This window comes from Monoraphidium neglectum (assembly GCF_000611645.1).
Source record: "Monoraphidium neglectum strain SAG 48.87 unplaced genomic scaffold scaffold00202, whole genome shotgun sequence".
Taxonomy (NCBI): domain Eukaryota; kingdom Viridiplantae; phylum Chlorophyta; class Chlorophyceae; order Sphaeropleales; family Selenastraceae; genus Monoraphidium; species Monoraphidium neglectum.
This window is the reverse complement of record NW_014013426.1, coordinates 16648-35871: the sequence shown is the minus strand read 5'-3', so window position 1 is coordinate 35871 and position 19224 is coordinate 16648. Positions and strand designations below refer to the sequence as shown.

At 63.2% G+C, this 19224-nt stretch overlaps 6 protein-coding genes across 6 annotated transcripts; 3 read left to right on the top strand and 3 right to left on the bottom strand.

The window, feature by feature from the left end:
- Nucleotides 1-9: 9 nt before the first annotated feature.
- MNEG_1907 (hypothetical protein) lies at nucleotides 10-544 on the bottom strand (the record flags this gene model as incomplete). Its single annotated transcript, XM_014049625.1, has 1 exon — nucleotides 10-544. A coding segment is annotated over one exon (535 nt), but the record flags the coding sequence as incomplete, so codon positions are not given.
- A 377-nt stretch (nucleotides 545-921) lies between these two features.
- On the top strand, nucleotides 922-3508 carry MNEG_1906 (hypothetical protein; the record flags this gene model as incomplete). Its single annotated transcript, XM_014049624.1, has 6 exons — nucleotides 922-1251; nucleotides 1433-1513; nucleotides 1752-2468; nucleotides 2849-2932; nucleotides 3145-3219; nucleotides 3374-3508. The coding sequence occupies 6 exons, from the start codon at nucleotides 922-924 to the stop codon at nucleotides 3506-3508; spliced, it is 1422 nt and encodes a 473-aa protein (XP_013905078.1).
- A 1645-nt stretch (nucleotides 3509-5153) lies between these two features.
- On the bottom strand, nucleotides 5154-5907 carry MNEG_1905 (hypothetical protein; the record flags this gene model as incomplete). The annotated part of the gene is made up of 2 exons (XM_014049623.1): nucleotides 5154-5690; nucleotides 5827-5907. The coding sequence occupies 2 exons, from the start codon at nucleotides 5905-5907 to the stop codon at nucleotides 5154-5156; spliced, it is 618 nt and encodes a 205-aa protein (XP_013905077.1).
- Nucleotides 5908-9414: 3507 nt separating this feature from the next.
- On the top strand, nucleotides 9415-9909 carry MNEG_1904 (hypothetical protein; the record flags this gene model as incomplete). Its single annotated transcript, XM_014049622.1, has 1 exon — nucleotides 9415-9909. One exon carries the CDS (start codon nucleotides 9415-9417, stop codon nucleotides 9907-9909), a length of 495 nt encoding a protein of 164 aa, XP_013905076.1.
- A 703-nt stretch (nucleotides 9910-10612) lies between these two features.
- MNEG_1903 (UDP-glucose 4-epimerase) lies at nucleotides 10613-14247 on the bottom strand (the record flags this gene model as incomplete). Its single annotated transcript, XM_014049621.1, has 11 exons — nucleotides 10613-10789; nucleotides 11019-11095; nucleotides 11470-11583; nucleotides 11792-11849; nucleotides 11992-12217; nucleotides 12517-12650; nucleotides 12912-12972; nucleotides 13187-13261; nucleotides 13665-13714; nucleotides 13935-14083; nucleotides 14217-14247. The coding sequence occupies 11 exons, from the start codon at nucleotides 14245-14247 to the stop codon at nucleotides 10613-10615; spliced, it is 1152 nt and encodes a 383-aa protein (XP_013905075.1).
- Nucleotides 14248-16467: 2220 nt separating this feature from the next.
- On the top strand, nucleotides 16468-17861 carry MNEG_1902 (hypothetical protein; the record flags this gene model as incomplete). Its single annotated transcript, XM_014049620.1, has 4 exons — nucleotides 16468-16616; nucleotides 17011-17125; nucleotides 17322-17562; nucleotides 17785-17861. The coding sequence occupies 4 exons, from the start codon at nucleotides 16468-16470 to the stop codon at nucleotides 17859-17861; spliced, it is 582 nt and encodes a 193-aa protein (XP_013905074.1).
- Nucleotides 17862-19224: the final 1363 nt, after the last annotated feature.

Sequence of the window (19224 nt, the reverse complement as noted above, 5' to 3'; positions counted from 1 at the left end):
CGCCCCAACCGGTGTCGGCGCCCCAAGCCGAGCCGGCGCCACCCCAGTCGCCGTCGCCGCTGTTTGCAGCGCCGCGACCGCTTCGGCCCTCGCGCTCGGCCCCTCTGCTGCCGCTGTTGCCCCGCCCGCCGCGGGGAGCCGGCGCGCGCCACGACGCTGCTGCATCCCATGCGTCAGCTGCCTGGGTATGGCGGGCTGCGGCGCCTGCGCTGTCCGATCTCGGCCGAGCTCCCCGCCGCCGGCCCCTCCCACCGCCCGCATCGGGGTGCTGCTGCCCCCTTTGTCTCCGCTCCTTCAAAGAATCCGCGCCGCTGCTTGGAGATCCCCCGCTGCGGCTGTGCTGCTGCTCCGCTGATGCCTCCGACGCAGAAGCCGCGCACGCCGAGGAGGAGAGGGCGCGGAGCTGCTGGCCAGCAACGGCGGGGCCAAGGCGCCCAACGGCGGCAGCGCGTGCAGCGGCGACTGCGGCGGCTGTCACCACACCCACTGGGACACCGCTGGAGGCACGCTGCAAGGCCTGAAGCAGCAGGTGCACCTCCAGCATCGCCGCGAATCCCTTTAACTGAGTAAGCTCGCAGAGCGCTCCCTGCACAGGCTTCTGTACTTGTCACTCGCCGATCACCACGTGTGGTCTAAGCTCTGTAATTCAAAACGTCAACATTCTCCTTATCTCACAAGACAAGACGAAGAACTGTTGAGGTGTCTGTTCTCCTCATCTACCGTAAAGCGGTGACATGACATCAGATCACCCCAGCCGCACCTGTACATTGAAATGGTGGCTGAAGATGATGAAATAGGCGCTTTCACGTGACATAGCACCTCCGGTGTCCCGGCGTGGTCAATGGTGCTTTGCCACACAGCGTTGAACACGGCACAATCAGGCGGCTGCTTGCGGACAGCTTAAGTTATCAGTGTATAATCATGGATTCATCTTCAGGCTCCCTCGCAGCGGCGTCCCAGTTTGGCGGCAGCGAGGCCGCCCCAAATGTCGGCGCGCAGCATGCACAGGGTATCATTTCAAATCACACAAGCGAGGCCGACAGCGTCGGCGGCCTCACATCGCGCCCGCCCAGCATGCCAGGTGGCGGCGTTGCGGCGACCAGCTCGACTGCGGCAGCAGCTGTGATGCAGGGCTCTGTGCAATCCGCAGACGCTGGCGTCGAGGCTGCGAAGGCGCGCCGGCGGCAGCAGCGTGCCGACGAGCTCCGGGCGGCCGCGCTCGCGCCCGTCGTGGAGCGCACGGCGCAGCAGGTGGGCATGAAGGCCAACATGATGTTTTAAGCGGCAGCGGTAGCTTGTACACGCTGCATGCCTGGCGGCATACATCTCCATGCACATGCTGACCAGGAAGTTGACCACGCATACGCGCGGCGTCCTACTAATTGCATGCATGAGCGTGCTGGACCGCCCATCCTATAATGCACGCCAACAGTTGGACAGAGTGGTGGAGTTCCTCTCCTCAACACACATGCTGCGCCACCTGCAGCCCACCATCCTCAGAGCTTTGGGCCAGGTGGGGCCTACAGCTGACTGTTCCAGCAGCACACGCTCGCAGAAAGCCAGCCCTGCCGCCCTTGCTGGCGCCTCCCGCAATTTCAAGCGACTGCTCGGGGGGCAAGCGCGTGTATGTATTCCAAATCGAAGACAGCTGCGGGGGCGCCCATTGAGGTTTGGTCGGCGCACTAGCTGCGGGTCGCGGACGTCAAGCGCGATGCGCGACCACCAGCCCCCTGTGCCGCCGGCGTCGGCAGGCGATGGAGGGCCGTGCCTATGAGGCGGGCCAGGCGGTCTACAGCATCGGCGACGCGCCCTCACACTTCTACGTCGTCGTTTCGGGGGAGGTCCGCATGTGGGAGCTGGCGGTGCAGGCGGATGAGGAGCCGGCGGCGGCTGCGGCGGCGGCGGCGGCTCCTACCGGCTCCCCTACGAGAGCTGGCGCGTCGAGGTTTGGGAGCGGCGCAGGCAGTCGCAGCGGCGCCGGCAGCAGGAGCGGCGCAAAGTCCCCGCCCGACGCGCGCGGCAGGAGTGACGGCGGCACCGCCGCCGCCGCCGCTGGCAGCAGCAGCAGCACCAGCGGCGCCGCCAGGGCCGCGAGCCGCGCCAGCGGTGGCGCCTCCGCTGCTGCAGCTGGCAGGAGCGTGAGCGGCGCCGGGGGCTCGACGGACGGCGGGCGCACGGGATCTGCGTCGTCCTCGTTGTCCGGTTCCCCAACACTGGTTGAGGTCAGGCGCCTGGGTCCCAGGGAATCCTTTGGAGAGGACGACCTGGCAGCCGCCACCAGCAGGCAGCAGACCGCGCGCGCTACCGGCGGCGCCGGGGGTGGCAGGGGGCCGCCAAAAGCGGCCCTGCGGCCGGCGGCGGCGCCCGGGCGGCTGGGGCCGGCCGGGGGTGCTGTGGTGCTTATGCTGGGGGAGGAGGAGTACTCGCGGATCCTTCAGGGGCGCATGAGCAAGATGCAGGAGGACAAGGTGGGCCCAAGCTCTTGATCCATGTGAGAACGGCCAAGCCACCAGGGCTGTGCTGGCTGGCAGCCTCCACCAGCAGCCGTTGGAAGGTTAGGAATGAGGAGGTCCGCTCTGATGAGCGCAGGGCCGATGGCAGTGATGCTATGGTAGGAGTAACTTATCTATCTATCAGCAGCGTGCCGCACAGACAGCTGTACTTGTGCACTGCGGATCACAGCAGCGCGCTGCTGTGACGCGTGTCAAGGCCATCGCGGGCCGCTCCCCCTGTTTTTGCATGCTTGAGCTGGTGCACAGACATGTGGACATAACCCAGTGCTTGACTGGGGACAGGCCTGGCTCACAACCCCCAAACCCATTTAAATTTTTGTTTTTCCTCCTGCCAGGTGGACTTTCTTGAGTCCCTGCCTGCACTGCAGGGCCTCAGCCGCGCGTTCCTGCAGGGCCTCGCCCACTGCTTCCACCAGACGGTGCGTGCGCGTGTGTATGTGTGTGCACGCGCTGTGTGTGTGGAGCGTGTGTGTGAGTGTGCATGTGCGTGCGTGCGTGCGTGCGTGTGTGCGTGTGTGTGTGTGTGTGTGTGTGTGTGTGTGTGTGTGCACCTGCGCGCCACCACATCGCTCGGATGACCGCTGACTGATCTGTAAACATTGTCACGGCGCTTTTTGACGCATCCGCGCAGGAGTTTGAGCCGCGGGAGGTGGTTGTGCGCCAGGGTGACGCTGCAGACAGCATGTACGTGCTGCGAAGCGGCCAGGTACGCACCCGCGATGCATTCGTTGTTCAATTGACTCACGACTCGCCAGCAGCGATTCTAAAAGAAGAGTGCAGTCCAGTCTGCAGCAGACTTGCCCGCAACTTCGGCTGGATGCAGGCTTCATTTTTCTCCCTTGCCGCCTCGCCTTCCTCAGGTGTGCGTGCTGATTGACCCCAACTACACCACAGCCGCAGCCGCCGCGGAGGCCCCCGAGGAGCTGGAGGGCCTCCTGCCAGAGCAGGACCTGCGGCGCCTCGTGCAGGCGGGTGCAACGCAACAACGTTTCTGATCCGCATCGCATCGTCATGCCTTTTGAGGCGTGGCTAAGGACTGAAACAGATGCTGGCTTGCTTGTCCACCGTAGCCATTTTAAATGTGCGCCGCGCACCGTCACACGCCAGGCGCAGAAGCTCAGCGGCTGTGGATGGCGGCAGGGCAGTACATACAGCAGGGGTTTTTGGGTGGGATGGAGCTGGCCCTGGCACCCCCAAACCTGGCCTGCGCCTCTCAACCCTGCTGGCCTGCTGGCCAACATCCACAACAGGTGGTCATCCTGGGGCCAGGCTCCATCATCGGGGACATGAGCCTGCAGACGGGAGCCAAGCGCAGCGCCACCGTGGTGGCCCTGACAGAGTTGGTCACCTACAAGGTTAGCGCAAACCGCGAGGGGCACGCCGCTTGCGTGCACCACACAGTCCAGCGTTCGTGGCCAGCATGTTGCGCAGAGCGCGGCAGGAATTGCGGACGATGGCCTGACGAAGCCTACTGCGTGTAAAGCTACGTTGGTGTGTGGCTGAGTGCGTTGCGCCCGCCTGCGCATGGTCAATGCGCAACAGGTGCCGCTAATCGAGTGGAGGCGGCGGATGCCCGAGGAGGTCCTGGAGGTGAGCAGGGGTGGCTCGGGGTTGCACCGCAGCTGTGGGTAGGGTTGACGCAGGTGGAGGGTGTTCTTGCAAGCGCGGGGCCATGCGGCAGGCGGGCTGGTGTGACCCTTTGGCTGAGCTCAATGCTGCATATTGGGCCTCTGGTGGGGGCCGAAGGGGGATCATTTGCCATTCTTCTGAGTATGGATTACATATAAAGGCGCGCGGATATCCTGCGTGCGCCGAAACCTCTGCCGCCTGAGGCGGCGCTCAAATCAGTCATGGCTGCCCTAACACATTCCTCTAGAAGAGAGGGTGCGCGTGCCTACAGCGACGTTTGAGTTGTAAGGGGAGGGTGACCACCAGTAACGCTGTAGGCGCGGGCCACAGCATTTTGGCTACTGTAGCATGGGCGGCCGGCATTATGTGTAGAGAACTAATGCGTCGAAAGCGGCCCGGGGTGCGGCAGTGCGCCCCGGGCACCAGGAGGAAAGGGTGATCCGTCTGTGGTCAAGCTCTCGGGCGTGTGGGGTTTGGCGCGGCATTGACAACTTGAGAGGTCAAAGGAAGGGCAGCTCCGCCACGGGCGGGCGCACGGGCAGCGAGTCGGGGTCCTCCGGCACCGGAAAAGGGCTCTGGCCGCGAGGCGGCGCGGGCCGTGCACGCGCAGCATATGCTCGGGGTAGCAGGCCATACGCTGCGGCGCAGCGCGGGGCGCGTGCAGCTGTAAGCGAAGAGGTCAGGGGCGCGCACGATGAGGTCGTCGCCGCCTGAACGTGCTGGCTGCAGGCGAGCATACGATGCCACATACCAAGGCGGCCGTCACAGGCCATCGAGCAAGGTGCGCCCTGAAGGTCGCTATGGGGCCAGCCCCAAAACGTGTTGCAGCTTTGGGGCTGGCGGCGGGGCATGCGATCGTCGGCAAACAAACCCATGGAGGGGGTGCGTCTGCCACCGCCCTTGTGCAACGGCGACTGACGCGGCGGCTGCTGCTGCTGCTGCTGCTGCTGCTGCTGCTGAAAACAGCAGCAGCAGCAGTGGCGCGTGGGCGCAAATGCCGCGCCTCACAGATCATCTGCTGGGCCAGAACCACACATCAGACACGGGAAATTCAATCCCCGCGAGTAGCTTGTCCACGACCACGATGACGGCCTCACACGACGCGATCACCTCCGCACACCGCGGTGCCGCGCTCTCCTCGGTCTCGCCGATCGAGGCCAGGAAGTGCTCGCGCGTCGGCAGCGTCAGCATGCCCGCGCGCACCGCGCCGCGGATGAGCATTGTATGGAAGGGTGCAAGCGCCGCCTCGTACGCGTCGCTGGCCGCCTCCCGCAAGTGCGTCGCGTGCGACCGCGAGAGGCGCTCGAACAGGATCTTTATGAAGGATATCGCCGCGACGAGGCGGTGCAGGTTGCGCGTGCAGCTGTTCTTGACCGTGACGGCGCCGCGCGCGGCGTCGGCGCGCACTACGTCGCTCAGCGTGCGGTGGCGGCCGGCCGCGTCGCGAAGGGTCGCCAGCTTTGATGTGAACTCGTGGCGCGCGACGGTGAACACGGGGCCGAGGTGGTCGAAGAATGGGAGGATCGCCTCTGCAGATTCCACAAAGTCCTGGCGCAGCAGATGGGAGGCGGGGCGGTTGCGGGGGTTTCAGGGCTGCTGCTCAGTGCTGGCTCTCACGACGAGCGCACTCGATGTAGCGACAAGGCGCCGTGCGCGGCGCCGGCATGGGCACACATTGCATGACCTTGGGAGGCGGCGAGCCGCCTTGCTGGGCCGCTGCCTGCAGCGCCTCGTGCAGTGCCGCAGCAGGGCGCAGCGCGCGCATGTTTTGCTGCCGGCAGAGCAAGGCCAGCCCTTGCAGACCATATAGTACCCTAGTATTGCGATAGAAAGCCTGATCCAGCACGCACCTGCGTGCTCAGGGCCGTATGGTCCTTTTCTGAAGCAGTCCGCTTCAGAGAGTGGGCAAGTGTTGCCAGGGGAGACATGACTAGGGCTGTCATTTGCACAAAGTGTCTTCCAGCGTCGCGCAGGGCGTGCTGCACGCCAGGCGTGGCAAGGCCCCTTGCGACTCCACAACCTGTCTGCTGCCTTCGAGGAGCCGGACAATAGTATAATGGCGAATGGTTGATGAGTTGTTATTGAGTAGGGAGCGAAAAGTTGCGGATTTGGCTGAATAATCCCCGTCGTCAACTCGCTTTCCCGACTCACCACTGCCTTCCTGTCTCGAAGGGCCTGTCATAGCCATGAAATTTTTCATTTCAACGTATACACTTGCCTGCCGAGGAGTGCCTGCGCACCACCGCACTCAGCACCCCTATCATCGACCCCACCCCACAGCCTCCACTCCACCCGACCCAACCACCCCTCCAACCCCAGAGCATGCGGCGCATCGCAAGCGCCAAGATGGCGATGAACGAACAGCACGCAGAGAAGCGTCAGGCCCGCGGCACACAGCACAAGGCGAGCCCATGCATGCATGATTGTAGACACAAGTGGTAACCATTGGCCAGTTGACATGTGCAGTGCTTTCGGGCGGGTTGGACTGCCTCAAAGCATACCGTTGCTTTCCAAGGCCCTTCGGGTATAAAGCCAGGCTACCCTGAAACGTCACGCCCGCGCAGGGCGGCTATGTGGTGCTGGGCGAGCGCCCCGTCCCCGAGGCAGTCCTGCAGGGCCGCCAGCTACGCGCCTTGGCTGACACGCGCAGCGGTCTGCAGGCACCCGCGGAAGGTGAGGAGGGCTGCAATGCGGGCTTAAGTGGGGCTCATGAGAGGGCCAGCAGGGCTTGTAAGCACCCAAGGGCCCACCCACATTCCGATGGTGCATGAGACTGCAAGCACGGGCCGGCTTGCATACAATATCCACGAACGCAGGATAGGCGTACCTTCAGAGAACGCGGCTCATGCCGCACGCCTAGACTGCTCGCGTCACACCTGCAACCCCACGTTCCCAACGCAACCTGCAGTGCTGCGCGCGGCCCTGTCAGCCCAGCAAGGCAGCCTCGCACCGGCCAAAGAGGCCGCCTCGGCACATGAATTCTTGCATCAGCTGGGCGGCAGCGGCTTCTGCTCTGCGCTGCCTGCGGTGAGCGTTGCTGTCCCCTACGTATGCGACCCGCACAACTTTTTGAAGGAGCCACGCAGGTGCTTTCTGAGTTGTCCTGTTCACCCCAGTCTGAGGAAGCTCTCAGCACTCTCACAACTTGTTCTTGTGGCCTCACGGATCCAAGCTGCAATGTGCCCTTTGGCTGCGTCCCTAGGAATTCATGGCCCAGTTCATGGACTTTGGCACACCCAAGCTTGGCACCTTGGCGCCGCCAAGGTGTATTGACACGTCATGAGACTCTGCCGTAAACTTTGGCTGTTAACTGGGTGTCGGGCGTGTGGGCAGGGGCAGACTTTACATTGGGAACCGCATGGCCCGCGTTGTGCAGCGCCCCACGCGGTGCATGCCACACGGTTGATCATCCCGCCCAGCTGGACATACCCTGCGCTGGCCCCGATATGCACGCAGGAGCGTGGGATACTGGGGCGCCTTCCCCTTGCCGGTCCCCAGGGGCGACAGCGCCGGCGCAGCGCCCAAATCAAAGCCACCAACGGCGGCTCTGCCCGAGGCAGCCCCACCCAGGGGCGCAGACGCGGCCGCATTTGCAATGGCCGCAGCGGCAGCGGCGGCGGCGGCTGAGCAGGCCGCCTTGGCTGCTAGTGTGGAAGAGGGGGAGGGCGCCGCTGGGGCGGCCACGAGCGAGAGGCGGGGCCCGCTGGGCGGGGAGCCGCTGGCTCGCACCCTCAACCGCGTCGCGAGGGAGATGCAGCAGCGGCGCCAGACCCCACGCACTGCGGCAGCAGCGGCCGCAACGGCGGGCTCGGGGCCGGCGGTGGGGACACTCCCGGGCGCTGGGTTGATGCAGCAGCACGGCGAGCACAAGCAACCGGGGCTCGCGCGCGCAAAGTCTGCCGCCGCCGCCGCCGTCGCGGCGCTGCTCGCGGGCGGTGGCGGCGACGATGCGGCGTCGGGGCCGCGGGCGGGCGGCGGCTTCTTGGGGGGCGTGCGGCGCGGCGCGGCGTCACCCAGCCCACAGGCCAGCCCGAAAGGGTCTTGCAGCGGTGCCCTGCCCCCGCCAGCGCCGCCAGCCTCGATTGCCGTGCTGGCAATATCCGCAGGGCGGACGCTCGCAGCGCCTGCTGCAGGGGTGGCTGAGGCGGCGCCCTGCGCAGCGGCAGCGCAGGGTGCTGCCGCGGCAGCAACAGCAGCAGCAGGTGGCGATTTCGGCTCAGAGGTGCGCAGCCAGGGTGGCGGCCGGCTGTCGCCCCCCAGGGCTAACAAGCTGCAGCAGCACCACGCGCAGGCGCCGGGCGTCTTCAGACCCGGCAGCGCCATCGCCGTCACAAGCCACAAGATGGTCGCAGCAGCCGGCGGCGGCGGGGGCGGCGCGAAGGGGGGCCACACCGCCCCCACAGTGCCTGGATTCCAGGGCCCGCTGCTGCAGACGACCGGCGGACTGTCGGGCAAGGCGACCGTGGCGCTGCAGCAGCGCCAGCAGCAGCGCGAGGCGGGGCTCGCGGGTGCTGTTTTGGGGGCCGGCGGGGCTGCCCAAGAGCGCACTGCTGCGGAGGCACCGGCCGTCGAGCCCAGCGGGCTGCCGGCAGGGATGGAGTGCTCAGTTACGGGCAGGGTCGGGGAGCAGCAGTTGGTGTTCCACCCCCACGCGTGACGGCATCATTCATGCCTGCTGGTTGCGGACTGGCTGTGCATGCTGCAGCCTAACACAGCGTGGATGCTGGACTGCTGGCCAGTAGAGCTTCACCAGGCATGGCCAGCACTGCACACGGCACGGGCTTTGTTTTATGCATGACACATTGCTTACGGGTAAATTCCTCCCCCGGTCGCGGTCGGAGCCGTTTCTGGCGAAAAACGTGTGCTGCAGCTCACGTTGTGGCTCGGCGGGCGGGGGCACGGACGGGTAGGGGGCAGCTGCAGCGCGCGGTACGGCTGCGAGGGGTCCGCGATGAAGATGCGCATTTCATCGCAGTTGGTTGGGTTCGTTGCACAGACCGATTCCTTGTCTGAACCAGGCTGGTCTGGACGGGTGATGCCGTTGCTTGTCCTTCGCAGGCTTGTCTTGCTTCGTTGATCACGCTGCCTCATGGCTACGTATTGAAGCTCAAGAATGTTGCATGTCGGAGATTGTCATAGCGTCGATCCTCATAAGCTTGGCAGCCGGCAGGACGACGTGGACAAGGACAACCTCGCCCGCACTGAGCAATACGTTGTGAAGCTGTATGGCAGAGATGATGCGAATCAGCCCGCGGGCGAGTTCACTGGGACCATGCATGCAACGCAGCCGCTGATTTGGACAGCGGGCCACGCGCTGCACTTCGGGAAGGATGCCAACAGCAGCGGCGCCACATCGTTTGTCGCTCGGTACAATGACGGAGCAGAGGAGCGCGTCAGCGTCGATGTGCAGCCCGTGCCAGGCATAGACCTGATGCTGCTGAAGGGGTCCAAGGCCAGCGTCAAGCCACTGGAGGCTGGGAACGCGGCGCGGGGCGACGCAGTCTACGCGCTTGGCTGCAGGGCTGGGTCCGCGCAAGTCAGCATGGATCGCGGCATTGTGTCTGCAGAGAACGTAGGCGCGTGGTATGTGACAGCTGACGCAGACGCGGGCTGGTCGGGCGGGCCCGTGGTGAACAGGCAGGGCAGGCTCATAGGGCTGCTGGTGCAGGATGGCGAAGGCAGGCGCATCAAGTCCTTGCGCGTTGTGACTTCTGATATGTGCCATGCATTCGCTGTGTTACATGCGCGGCCCGGCATGGTGGGATGAGAGGCGCTGGCCGTTTGTTGTTTCAAGCAGTGTACATTTCTGCAGGCTTTGACTCAGGGATACGGCCACTGTTTTACATGATTGATTCAAATGCAGACCAGATGTGATGTGGCCATCAGAATGCAGAAGAGAAAAGTTGGGAAGGCAGGGTGAGGGATGGTGCGTCGAGTCAGTCGCAAGGACCTAGTCTTTGCCCATCTCCATGATTGAAAAGGCACGCTGCAGCAGAGACATCGACACCACAGGCATCCAGCCGGCTAACAGCAGCGGCACCTGCCGCGTTCAAAGAGATTCCCCTCGACGCCCCATGGGTCACGCCGCAAAGCAGCCGTCAGTGGAATGCCGAAGGAACATCGCGAGAGCAGGGCCCGCATACTTCAAAGCAGTGGCCCTGCGGGCCCTGCTTTGAAGTATGACATGATGATCAGGAATGATGCCCCTCTGCCGGGGCCAGCTTATTATCTGCTGAATAACCAGCTGGTGAGGTGCCGCAGGGATGCTGTCGGATCGGCCCAGCAGGCTAAACAAGTGCGGTGCATTCATGCAGCGGCTGTCACCGCGTTGACCCCTGCGGCAGTGGTGCAAAAGCGAAGCATGACCCCTTCTTTCCGTCCGACCACCCTCCAGCGCCAGCTGCAGCGAGCCAGGCCATCCCGCCAACCCCGCCTGCAGCCACGCGCCGGCCTCCACAGCCGCCGCGCCATCACTTGGCGGCCGCCGGCTCTGGGGTCTCGTAGCCCTGGGGGTACTGCGTGGCCCACTTCCAGAGGGACGCGCACATGTCATCCAGGTTGCGCGTGGCCTTCCAGCCCAGCATCTCCTCTGCCAGGTCGGTGCCGGCCCACACAGCGCCCGCGTCGCCGGGGCGGCGGTCCACCAGCTGCGGCCGGGGCAGGGCAGTTGGGTGGGTGGGCGGTTGCCTCGGCGGGTTGCTGGCGCTGGGTCGGGGGTGTAAGGGGTTGTGGTAAGGCGAGGAATGCTGCGACACGCATGCATCGCGTGAACGCTGTGCGAAACGCCGCTCCTGTACAGGCGGTGAAAAATGTTGCGTGCAGCATCCCTCCCTTCCAGCCGCCCCCAGGTGTCGGCTGAACCAGGCAGCCCTGTACCTTGTAGGGCACCTTGGCGCCAGAGGCCTTCTCGAACGACGCCACCATCTCCAGGACGGTGGTGCCCTTGCCGGTGCCTGTTAAATTCGGTTGGTGTTAGTGCAGGGAAATGTATTTAGGGAGGCACGTCGGGCCAGCCGCGTCTGGAGCAAAGGCCCAGGAGGAAAAGGCCGACCGGCCGCCGCAGCTGACTGCGCTAACGGTGGCCCGCAGGGAGGGCCGGGAGCGAGGCACCCACGCTCGCGAAGGCGTGCTGGCGAACAAAGGTGCGCCAGCTCATGGATAAGATGGACATTGACCACAAAGGCAACGTGGAGGGCGACGAGTTCGCGCACGATCGCACCCATCACGCCCGCCTGGCCTCTGAGGCGACAGGCGGGCGCCGGCGATCGGCGGCGCTGACGATGGCCGCGGCGACGGTGCAATGGTGCGAGCCCCCAAGCACACGCACCGAGGTTGACGGCCTGGCAGCCAAAGCCTGGGGTGTTGATGATCTTGTTGAGCGCCGCCACGTGGCCGGCGGCCAGGTCCATGACCGAGATGTAGTCGCGGATGGCGGTGCCATCTGGTGGGGTGCGCGTGAGGGTGGGGGTGCATGTGGGAGGTACGCGCGGCAACGAGTGGGCAAAGCTTGGCCGCCACCATTTCCACCTTGCTGTCAGTGCCTGTGCCGTCTTAATGCGAACATGTGGCACGCAGCGCAGCCCAGCCCATGGAACGTGGTTGCTGGGGCCTGAAAGTCAATGGTGGCCCCTGTGACCAGCTCTGCGCACCAGGGGTGTCGTAATCGGAGCCGAACACCCGCAGGAACTCGCGCTGCCCCAGGGCCACCTGCGGGCGGGCGGACGTGCCATGTTATGCGGCCCAACTTGGTTTCGCAGACAAGGAGCACCAGAATCGTGCTGTGACTAGCGCGGCTGCATGAGGCTGCCCTTTGCAGCCGGCTGCGGCGTGGTGCAGCTGCCCGGCGAACTGCCGCCCACGATGCGGCCGCACTCGCGCGCAGACCAAACCCCCCAGTGCTGCGCCCACGGGTGCTGCAGCCGCTGGGGGAGTGGCGCGCCTGCATCACGTAGGGCATGAGGTTGTTGGGGATGCCGACGGGGTGCTCGCCGATTTCGCCGCTGGGGTGCGCGCCGACGGGGTTGAAATAGCGCAGCAGCAGGATGCGCACGTCTTTGTCCGCCACGGCCACGTCCCTGGGGTCGTTGCAGGCGCATTGTGTATGTGCACGTGCTTGTGTGAGTGTGAGCAAGGGAGCCAAGAGAGAGTGTGTGTGTGCCTGTCAGGGAGGGGGGGGGGTTAGGTAGAATTTGGCTGGCAACAGACAAAGGTGACCGGGCCAACAGGGTCGCATCATGCACGGATGGTCGGCAGCGCCGTCCAAGCAGCCCGCTTGCGCGCCTTCGGGAGCGCCTGCACGCAGCAGCCACAACGCACGCGCCGCAAGCGGCCGTCATTCGTCGCTACGCGCCCACAGTCGGCCTGCACAAGCCACCATCCCCACCTGAACATGTCCTCCTGGAAGAGCTTGGTGCGGCCGTAGGGGTTAATGGCTGACAGGGGGCAGTCCTCCGTCAGGGGCACGCGCTCGGGGATGCCGTACACGGTCGCGCTGCTGCTAAAAACCAGCTGTTGGGAGGAGCAGCAAACAGCGCGAGAAAAGCCAGGCTGAGCGTGCGCATATGCATGTTGACATGTGTGTGTGTGTGTGTGTGTGTGTGTGTGTGTGTGTGTGTGCACGTGCGCGCGCAAGGGTGAATTGCAACCAGTGAAACTGGAATATAAACAAAGCACTTTGTCCGGTTGATGCGCCGTGGGCCCTGCCAAACGCTGTGCCGGGCAGCAAACACACCCCATGCTGGCAACACAAGCTGATGCCCTCGCACCCACCAGCTTGCAGTTGTGCTTCTGCATCACCTCCAGCAGCACAATGCTGGCCACCATGTTGTTCCTGGAGCCCAGGCAGGGATGAGATGAAGGCGCATACGTTGTGAAGCAAGTAAAATGCAGTGTCGCGACGCAGAACATGCAGGTGTGAAGTCGCCCATGTGTGTGCGCAGGGCCCGCATGCACGCATGTCCCTGCATGAATCACGTACAAGCATGTGAACAGGTTGCCAGGGCAGCCCTCAAGCCCTGCGCGCCACCATCTGCCCCAAGCTGTACCTGTAGTACTTGAGGGGCAGCTCAATGCTCTCCCCCACGGCCTTGGAGCCGGCAAAGTGGATCACGGCCTCAGGCCTGGAGGGTGCGCCATGGGGTGGATAAGCGTGGGGTGGGGTGAGTGCTCTGGAGGGTGGGGCGAGGCAAGGTGGAAAGCTGCAGGGAGCAATGGCTGATGGGTGGGGGTTACGGCGGGCGGATCGCGGTAGAGGGAGGGCGAGGATAGGGATGGTCATGGGTCAACTTCAATAGCAGCCAGCTGATAATGTCCAAGCAGGTGCTGCCGATTCGCTGTGCAGGGGCTTCCATGTGTAATCTGCTGGTGAAACTGCGCACGCATGGCCAAGCTGCAGCACCCATGCCTGCAGCACTGCATCCATGGCAGCTGCAATAGCTGCAAGTTGCCCCAACGGCAACAGCAGACAACAGATGCACGCCGATCAGAATTATGCTCAATCGCGCAAACAGCATGCCCGCTCACTTCTCAGCGGCAAAGATCCTGTCCAGCGCCTCCTTGTCCCCTACATCCGCCTGCAGAGGCGAATGCAGTAGGTGTTCATGGGTCGTGCAGCACGATGTGGGGCACCGCCCTCGGAAGGTTTAATTCTTGCGCGCCCCGAGGCGCCCGAGGCAGCGTTGTCGCAAGTGCCGCTGCCGTTTCCGCATACGCAGCGCCCGATCGCGCGATGGCTTGCATGGATCGGCCTATGGATGCCAGACAAATATTCAGAGGCCCAGTTGTCAGCCCCACCTGCTCGAACTTCATCTTGTCCTTCTTGTCGCCTGCCAGCTTCTTCATGTGCTCAAACACACGGGGAAAAGAGTTGGAGAGGTCGTCCACGATCACCACGCTATGGCCCTCCTCCAGCAGAGCAAGCACGGTGTGGCTACCGATGAAGCCTATGGGTAGAAGAAGAGAGGGCTGGGGGTAGGCGAGGGGCCGCTGCTCCCCGCACAGGGATGCGCACGGTGCGCACAGAGCGGCGCAGCGGCGTTCGCACAAGCAGGATGTACCCGGCGCTGGACTGCTTACCGACACCACCAGTGACTAGGACGTGAACCATGGTGGCCTGCTGGAGGTTCAACGAGACAGGGGTGCAAGCCTGCGAGACACTAGATCTCGACTCTCGCAGCGAGGTAACCTGAAATATTATCCGGAATAGAACACTGATGCACAAAGTTGTAACGTGTACAGATGGGCAAACAAGCTTGTGAATGAGAGCTTCCAGCTGTTCGTTTCTGGGCAAGGCGAACGGGCGGCGACCAAGCCTGTCCGACTGATATACTGCATACAAAGCGTTACAGTGGAGATTCGCGCCCTGCTTCTGCCTTCATGTCTGGCCGCGTGGACCCTTGGCGAATTCCGGGTGGGAAAATGCTGCTGCCCTTCATGGTACGCAGGCCCCAGGTTGCTGCCCCAGCAGAGGTTGCTGCCAGGATATTCCTTGAGACAGATGCGAGTGAGTTAGATTAGGGACTGCAAGCTATCACATCCCACTGGGGTAAGTCAGGGGAATGGGGGTTGCTTGTATCCATGTGCGCAGTGGTGAAGTCGCCTTGAGCCATGCGCCGCGACGTGGCACCATCGTATGGAACACATGATCCCTCGTTGGGCACGAGTTTCACCATGCGAGTGTTCTGGGCCATGTTTTGCATGAAGCCATCATGTCTGGTGTGGTGGCACGCCTGGTCAACATGTGTCCATGTCTCGCATAACGCGCCGCTGAAATCAGGCGATCGCTTAGTATGACCAGGCAACCACGCATCGCTTTTTGATGTCGCAACTCGCTTTGTTTGAAAGGTGGGGATAGGCATACAAGATGTGTTGAACCCCTGCACATGCATCCTGTCTCTGCGCAACCCACGGGCACATGTGCTCACAGCAGCCCCAGCTTGCACAGCGCCCTCATATGTCGCTGCCTTTTGTAACTTCTATCATGGCGTGTGTAGATGCACTTAGAAACAACAATGCCGCAACAAATTTGTGAGCCCAGGGCCCATGTGGATAGCTGCGCGTAGCGACCCTGCTTGGGCTGCGGCCTTGCCATACCACCTAGCTTTGACCATTCTGGAGTGCAAAAATTGCATGGCCCGAGTTTTCCACCCTAGCTTGGCTGCATACTTGAGCGCCAGGACTGAGATGTGCATGTGCTGCATGGCTGCTATGCCGTCTTCTTGTGTGGTTGCAACTCACCGACTCCTTCGCATGAACTGTCTAGCCCCACCTGAACTGCTGCGTCCTGCATGGCTTGCATCGCCTGCAGTATCTGCTGCCGTTGCTGTGGCAAATGCCGTTGCCATTGCCACAGTAATTGCAACGGGCTTGCTATCACCCTTGCCAACCACCAACTATGCCTCGAATACATCCCGTTGGCCATGCATGTTGCAGCGTCACTAGGATGTCAGAATCATTTTCCATGTGTCCGTGTGTGCTGTTCCTGCAGGGCACCACCAAGGACGAGGGGTAACCATACCGCAACAGCTGGGCGTTTGAGCGGGGCGATATTATATCCCTCACCGTCAGGCTGCAACGGTGGTGGGGCACCTGGTGCTGCAGCATGTCGTGGATGGTCACCACCGGCACCTGATCAATGACCACCAGGGGTGCCCGGATGGCGTCAGCACAGCTCAACGGATAATTCAATTTATTTGAGAGGCACGTCGGCACACTGTGGCTTGCGGTTTCCGCGTTGCACCCGTTAGAGTGCCCGCTGACCAACGCAAGCTTGAATTGCGAGGCTGTCAGCCACGACGTGCAGACCAGGCCCATACACCCCATATGTCCGGAAAATCTTGCCAGTAAACAATAACTTGCGCGCACAGAGCTGCAGCATCCGCGTACTTCCAGGCAAGCGCCAGATCGTGCAGGTGAGTGGCAAACAGGCCCTACGGCCACACTATTGAGTTTTTCATGATCTTTGAATAGCATGAGGCCATGCTCTAGGACCCTGGCGCACCTGCATGGCCGCAGCTTCAACCACCCCCTCGGTTGCCTTGGTGCTCCTTCTGTCAGAGAAAAGGGGCGCCCTGTTGATGCACGAAGGGATGAAAATTCTCATATCAGCGATCGGGGAGATGGCGCTGGCGTGACACCTGCGTGTGCCCGCCTGAGCCCACTGCTGCAGCGGTCACCTCAAAATGTTGCGGGCTGCGTCATCAGGGATGGTCCACCCTACCGCTCCCGATCGTGAACATGTTGTAATAAACAAACCCACAGCCCCCCACACACACGCCCTCAATACCACATCCTTACACCCTTGCTATTCGCCACCCTCGAAACAGCCATGACGCCTGAGGACATTGACTGCATGTTCCGCCAGATCCTGCTCAAGGACATGCGCACCCAGTGCCGCCTGCGCGGCATCAGCCCGGCTGGTGGGAAGGAGCAGCTGGCGGAGCGCCTCAAGGAGAACATGCTCGCCACCAAGGACTTGTGAGTGGCTGCTGCTGCTGCTGCTGACCCCTGTTGCTGCTTCGGGGCCGCACACGCCCTCTGGACACTGCAGATCACGCCCAGGTGGCACAACTAGGTGTTGGGGTGGGATTAAGTGGGTGTTGGGGTGGGGGTTTTCAAAAACACAATGGGTGTGACGTGCCGAAGCTGTGTTGCTGTGTCATATGTGCGGAGAGTTGACCGCCAGCTGAGCTCGGTCACAACACGTGTGTGGCGGTCTGCCATGACCTTGAGCTGGCAACCTCGATCTTAGGAGGCCCTCGTCCAACATCGCCCGCCCCATGCAACCCCACCTTCTTCCTTGTTTGCCAATCCCCAATCCTTGCCTCCACCCCTCGCTTAACGCACCATGCTGCCCTGCCTGGCCGCACAGCTCTCTCAAGAACGAGAGTGGGGAGGACCTGGTCATCAACGCGGTGGCTGGCACGGCCTCAACTGACGTGGCCAAGGGGTTTGCCCAGAACAACTACATGCGCCCCTCGGGCCAGGTGGGCCGGCGATAAGAGCGGGAGGGTGGTAGGAGTGGGACCAAAGGTGAAAGCCAATGCAGCAGAGGCACACTTAGACTAGCAGGCACAGCTGTGATCGGGCCAACGGAGGGCAAGATGCATCCTGCACAGTCAGCCGCATTTATGACTCAACACCTCCACCCCCCTCACGCCCATCGCCCTTGCCTGTACGCAGCAAAACGTCGGCAACTTCATCACTGACCGCGCCTCCAGCCGCGTCCTTGCGCCCCCCGGCGGCGCCACCACCATCTGCTTTGGCGACGCCTCCACGGCCAACGCGCCCGAGAGCGCACCCTCGCCCCGGAACCGCCGTGACATGCCGCTGTCGCCGGCGGCGCGCGCGGGCCTGCCCGCGGGGCTGCCGCCGCCGGGCGCTCTGACCACTGATGGCGCCGCGCTCAGCCCACGCCCCGAAGGTGAGATTTCAAGCATGTTTTGTGGGCCAGGGGTGCTGTGTGGACGACTGGTTGTGGAATCGCTAAAGTAATCTCAGCAGCTGGATGCAGGCGCTTGTTCCTGAGCTAGGATTGGTGGGGGGAGCGCTAAAGGGGTGGCGTGAAGCGTCTGTACTGACGGCGTGATGCGGCGATCGTCTTAATGCCAGCAGCCAACACCCCGACATCGCCCCATAAACGCAGGCCTGACGGAGGTGAGGCCGGGCGCCAAGGTGCCGGGCGGCACCGCGGGCGGCAACTCCCAGATCATCTTCGGCTGAACGATGAGCTGACTCACAGCTTTGGGGGGGCAGGGGACCGACGGCAACGGCCGCCTCTGTACGGCTCAAACATGGCCAAGCCGACAGGCGGGCGGCGGCGATGGGCGGCGATGGTGGTGGCGGTGGTAGCAGCATGGATCAGCGGCTTGCTTGCGCACTGCCCAGCGGTCGTTTGCATTGCATATTGGGCTGGGTGCTCGTTTGGGGTGGGGTACAAGGGGCGAAGCCTGGCTGGTAGGTTGAAAGCCTGGGCTGGTGTGGCCGGCTCGGTGAAATCACCCAGGGCGTGATTGCACGTGTCCCTGTGCGTATTGCCGACGGGAAGGGGTTGGCTGGGGATGACTGTGCACTGCACTCTTTGTGGGTGCGCGCCCCTTGCCGTTTATGCAGATTAGTCGTCGACAAGCAGGACAGCATTGAGCCGTCAAACCCATGCATCCCTCCTACACACGGTGCTTGGATTGACGAGCACTTCTCACATTGTTGGGGGACCCATTCAGCGTACGGCAGCATGTGGTGACTCAGCATGTGCGGCGCAGGGCCGCAGGATGCTGTACTGCAGAGCCCCGCAATTCTTGAGGGGGCCGCGTCGCGCAGGCTGCCTTTGGCGTGTTGGTGATTGGCTGGTGACCTGGCTGCATGAACTCCCTCGCAGCACGATGCGCAGTTGCAGCCGCGACGAATGTAACACGTGGCGTTCAGTTGCGCCAGGCAGACAAGCAGACAGACTGCATATGTCGTTGGTCAACACGATTCAAGTGTAGGTAAGGCAGCTCCAGCAGCAGCTGCGGCCCCCAGGCGCAGCAAAAGGAGGGGGGTCTGGCACGAGCAGGCCCTTACATGGCGCCCCACATCCGCGACAAGATTGGGCGGCCACTGTATGTGCCGCTAAGGGTACCTATGAGCACATCGCAGTTGCGCGCTCAAGTGCGAAATGGGCGGCCGGGGCGCGCCGAAGTTGCAGTGTGCGGTAGCAGCAGGCGCGTGGCCAGGGGCGTTGCCATAAGCAAAGCACGCCTACTTTTGCGTCCTGGTCGAGGGCACATGCAAATATGTGGTCCATGCAAAAATCTTGGGCACTGCCTGAAACTTCGTTGGTTGCTCCGCTCTGGCGGGCAGTGCAGAGGCAGCTGTGCCACCGCAGGCGCGGCGCTCACAAGGGGCGCAGCAAGCCTGATGGCCGCACGCAGACAAACACCAGGGGTCGGACGCGCTGGGCGTGGAGTGGACTTGCGGCCGCTCAACCATCCTAACAAGTGCTATCGCAGTCCCAATTGCCAGCAGTGTCGGACCGCACGCGTGGCAGCGGGGTGCAAGGGTATGGTGCCTGGTGGGATGGGGCGTCCAGGCTGAGTGCCAGCTG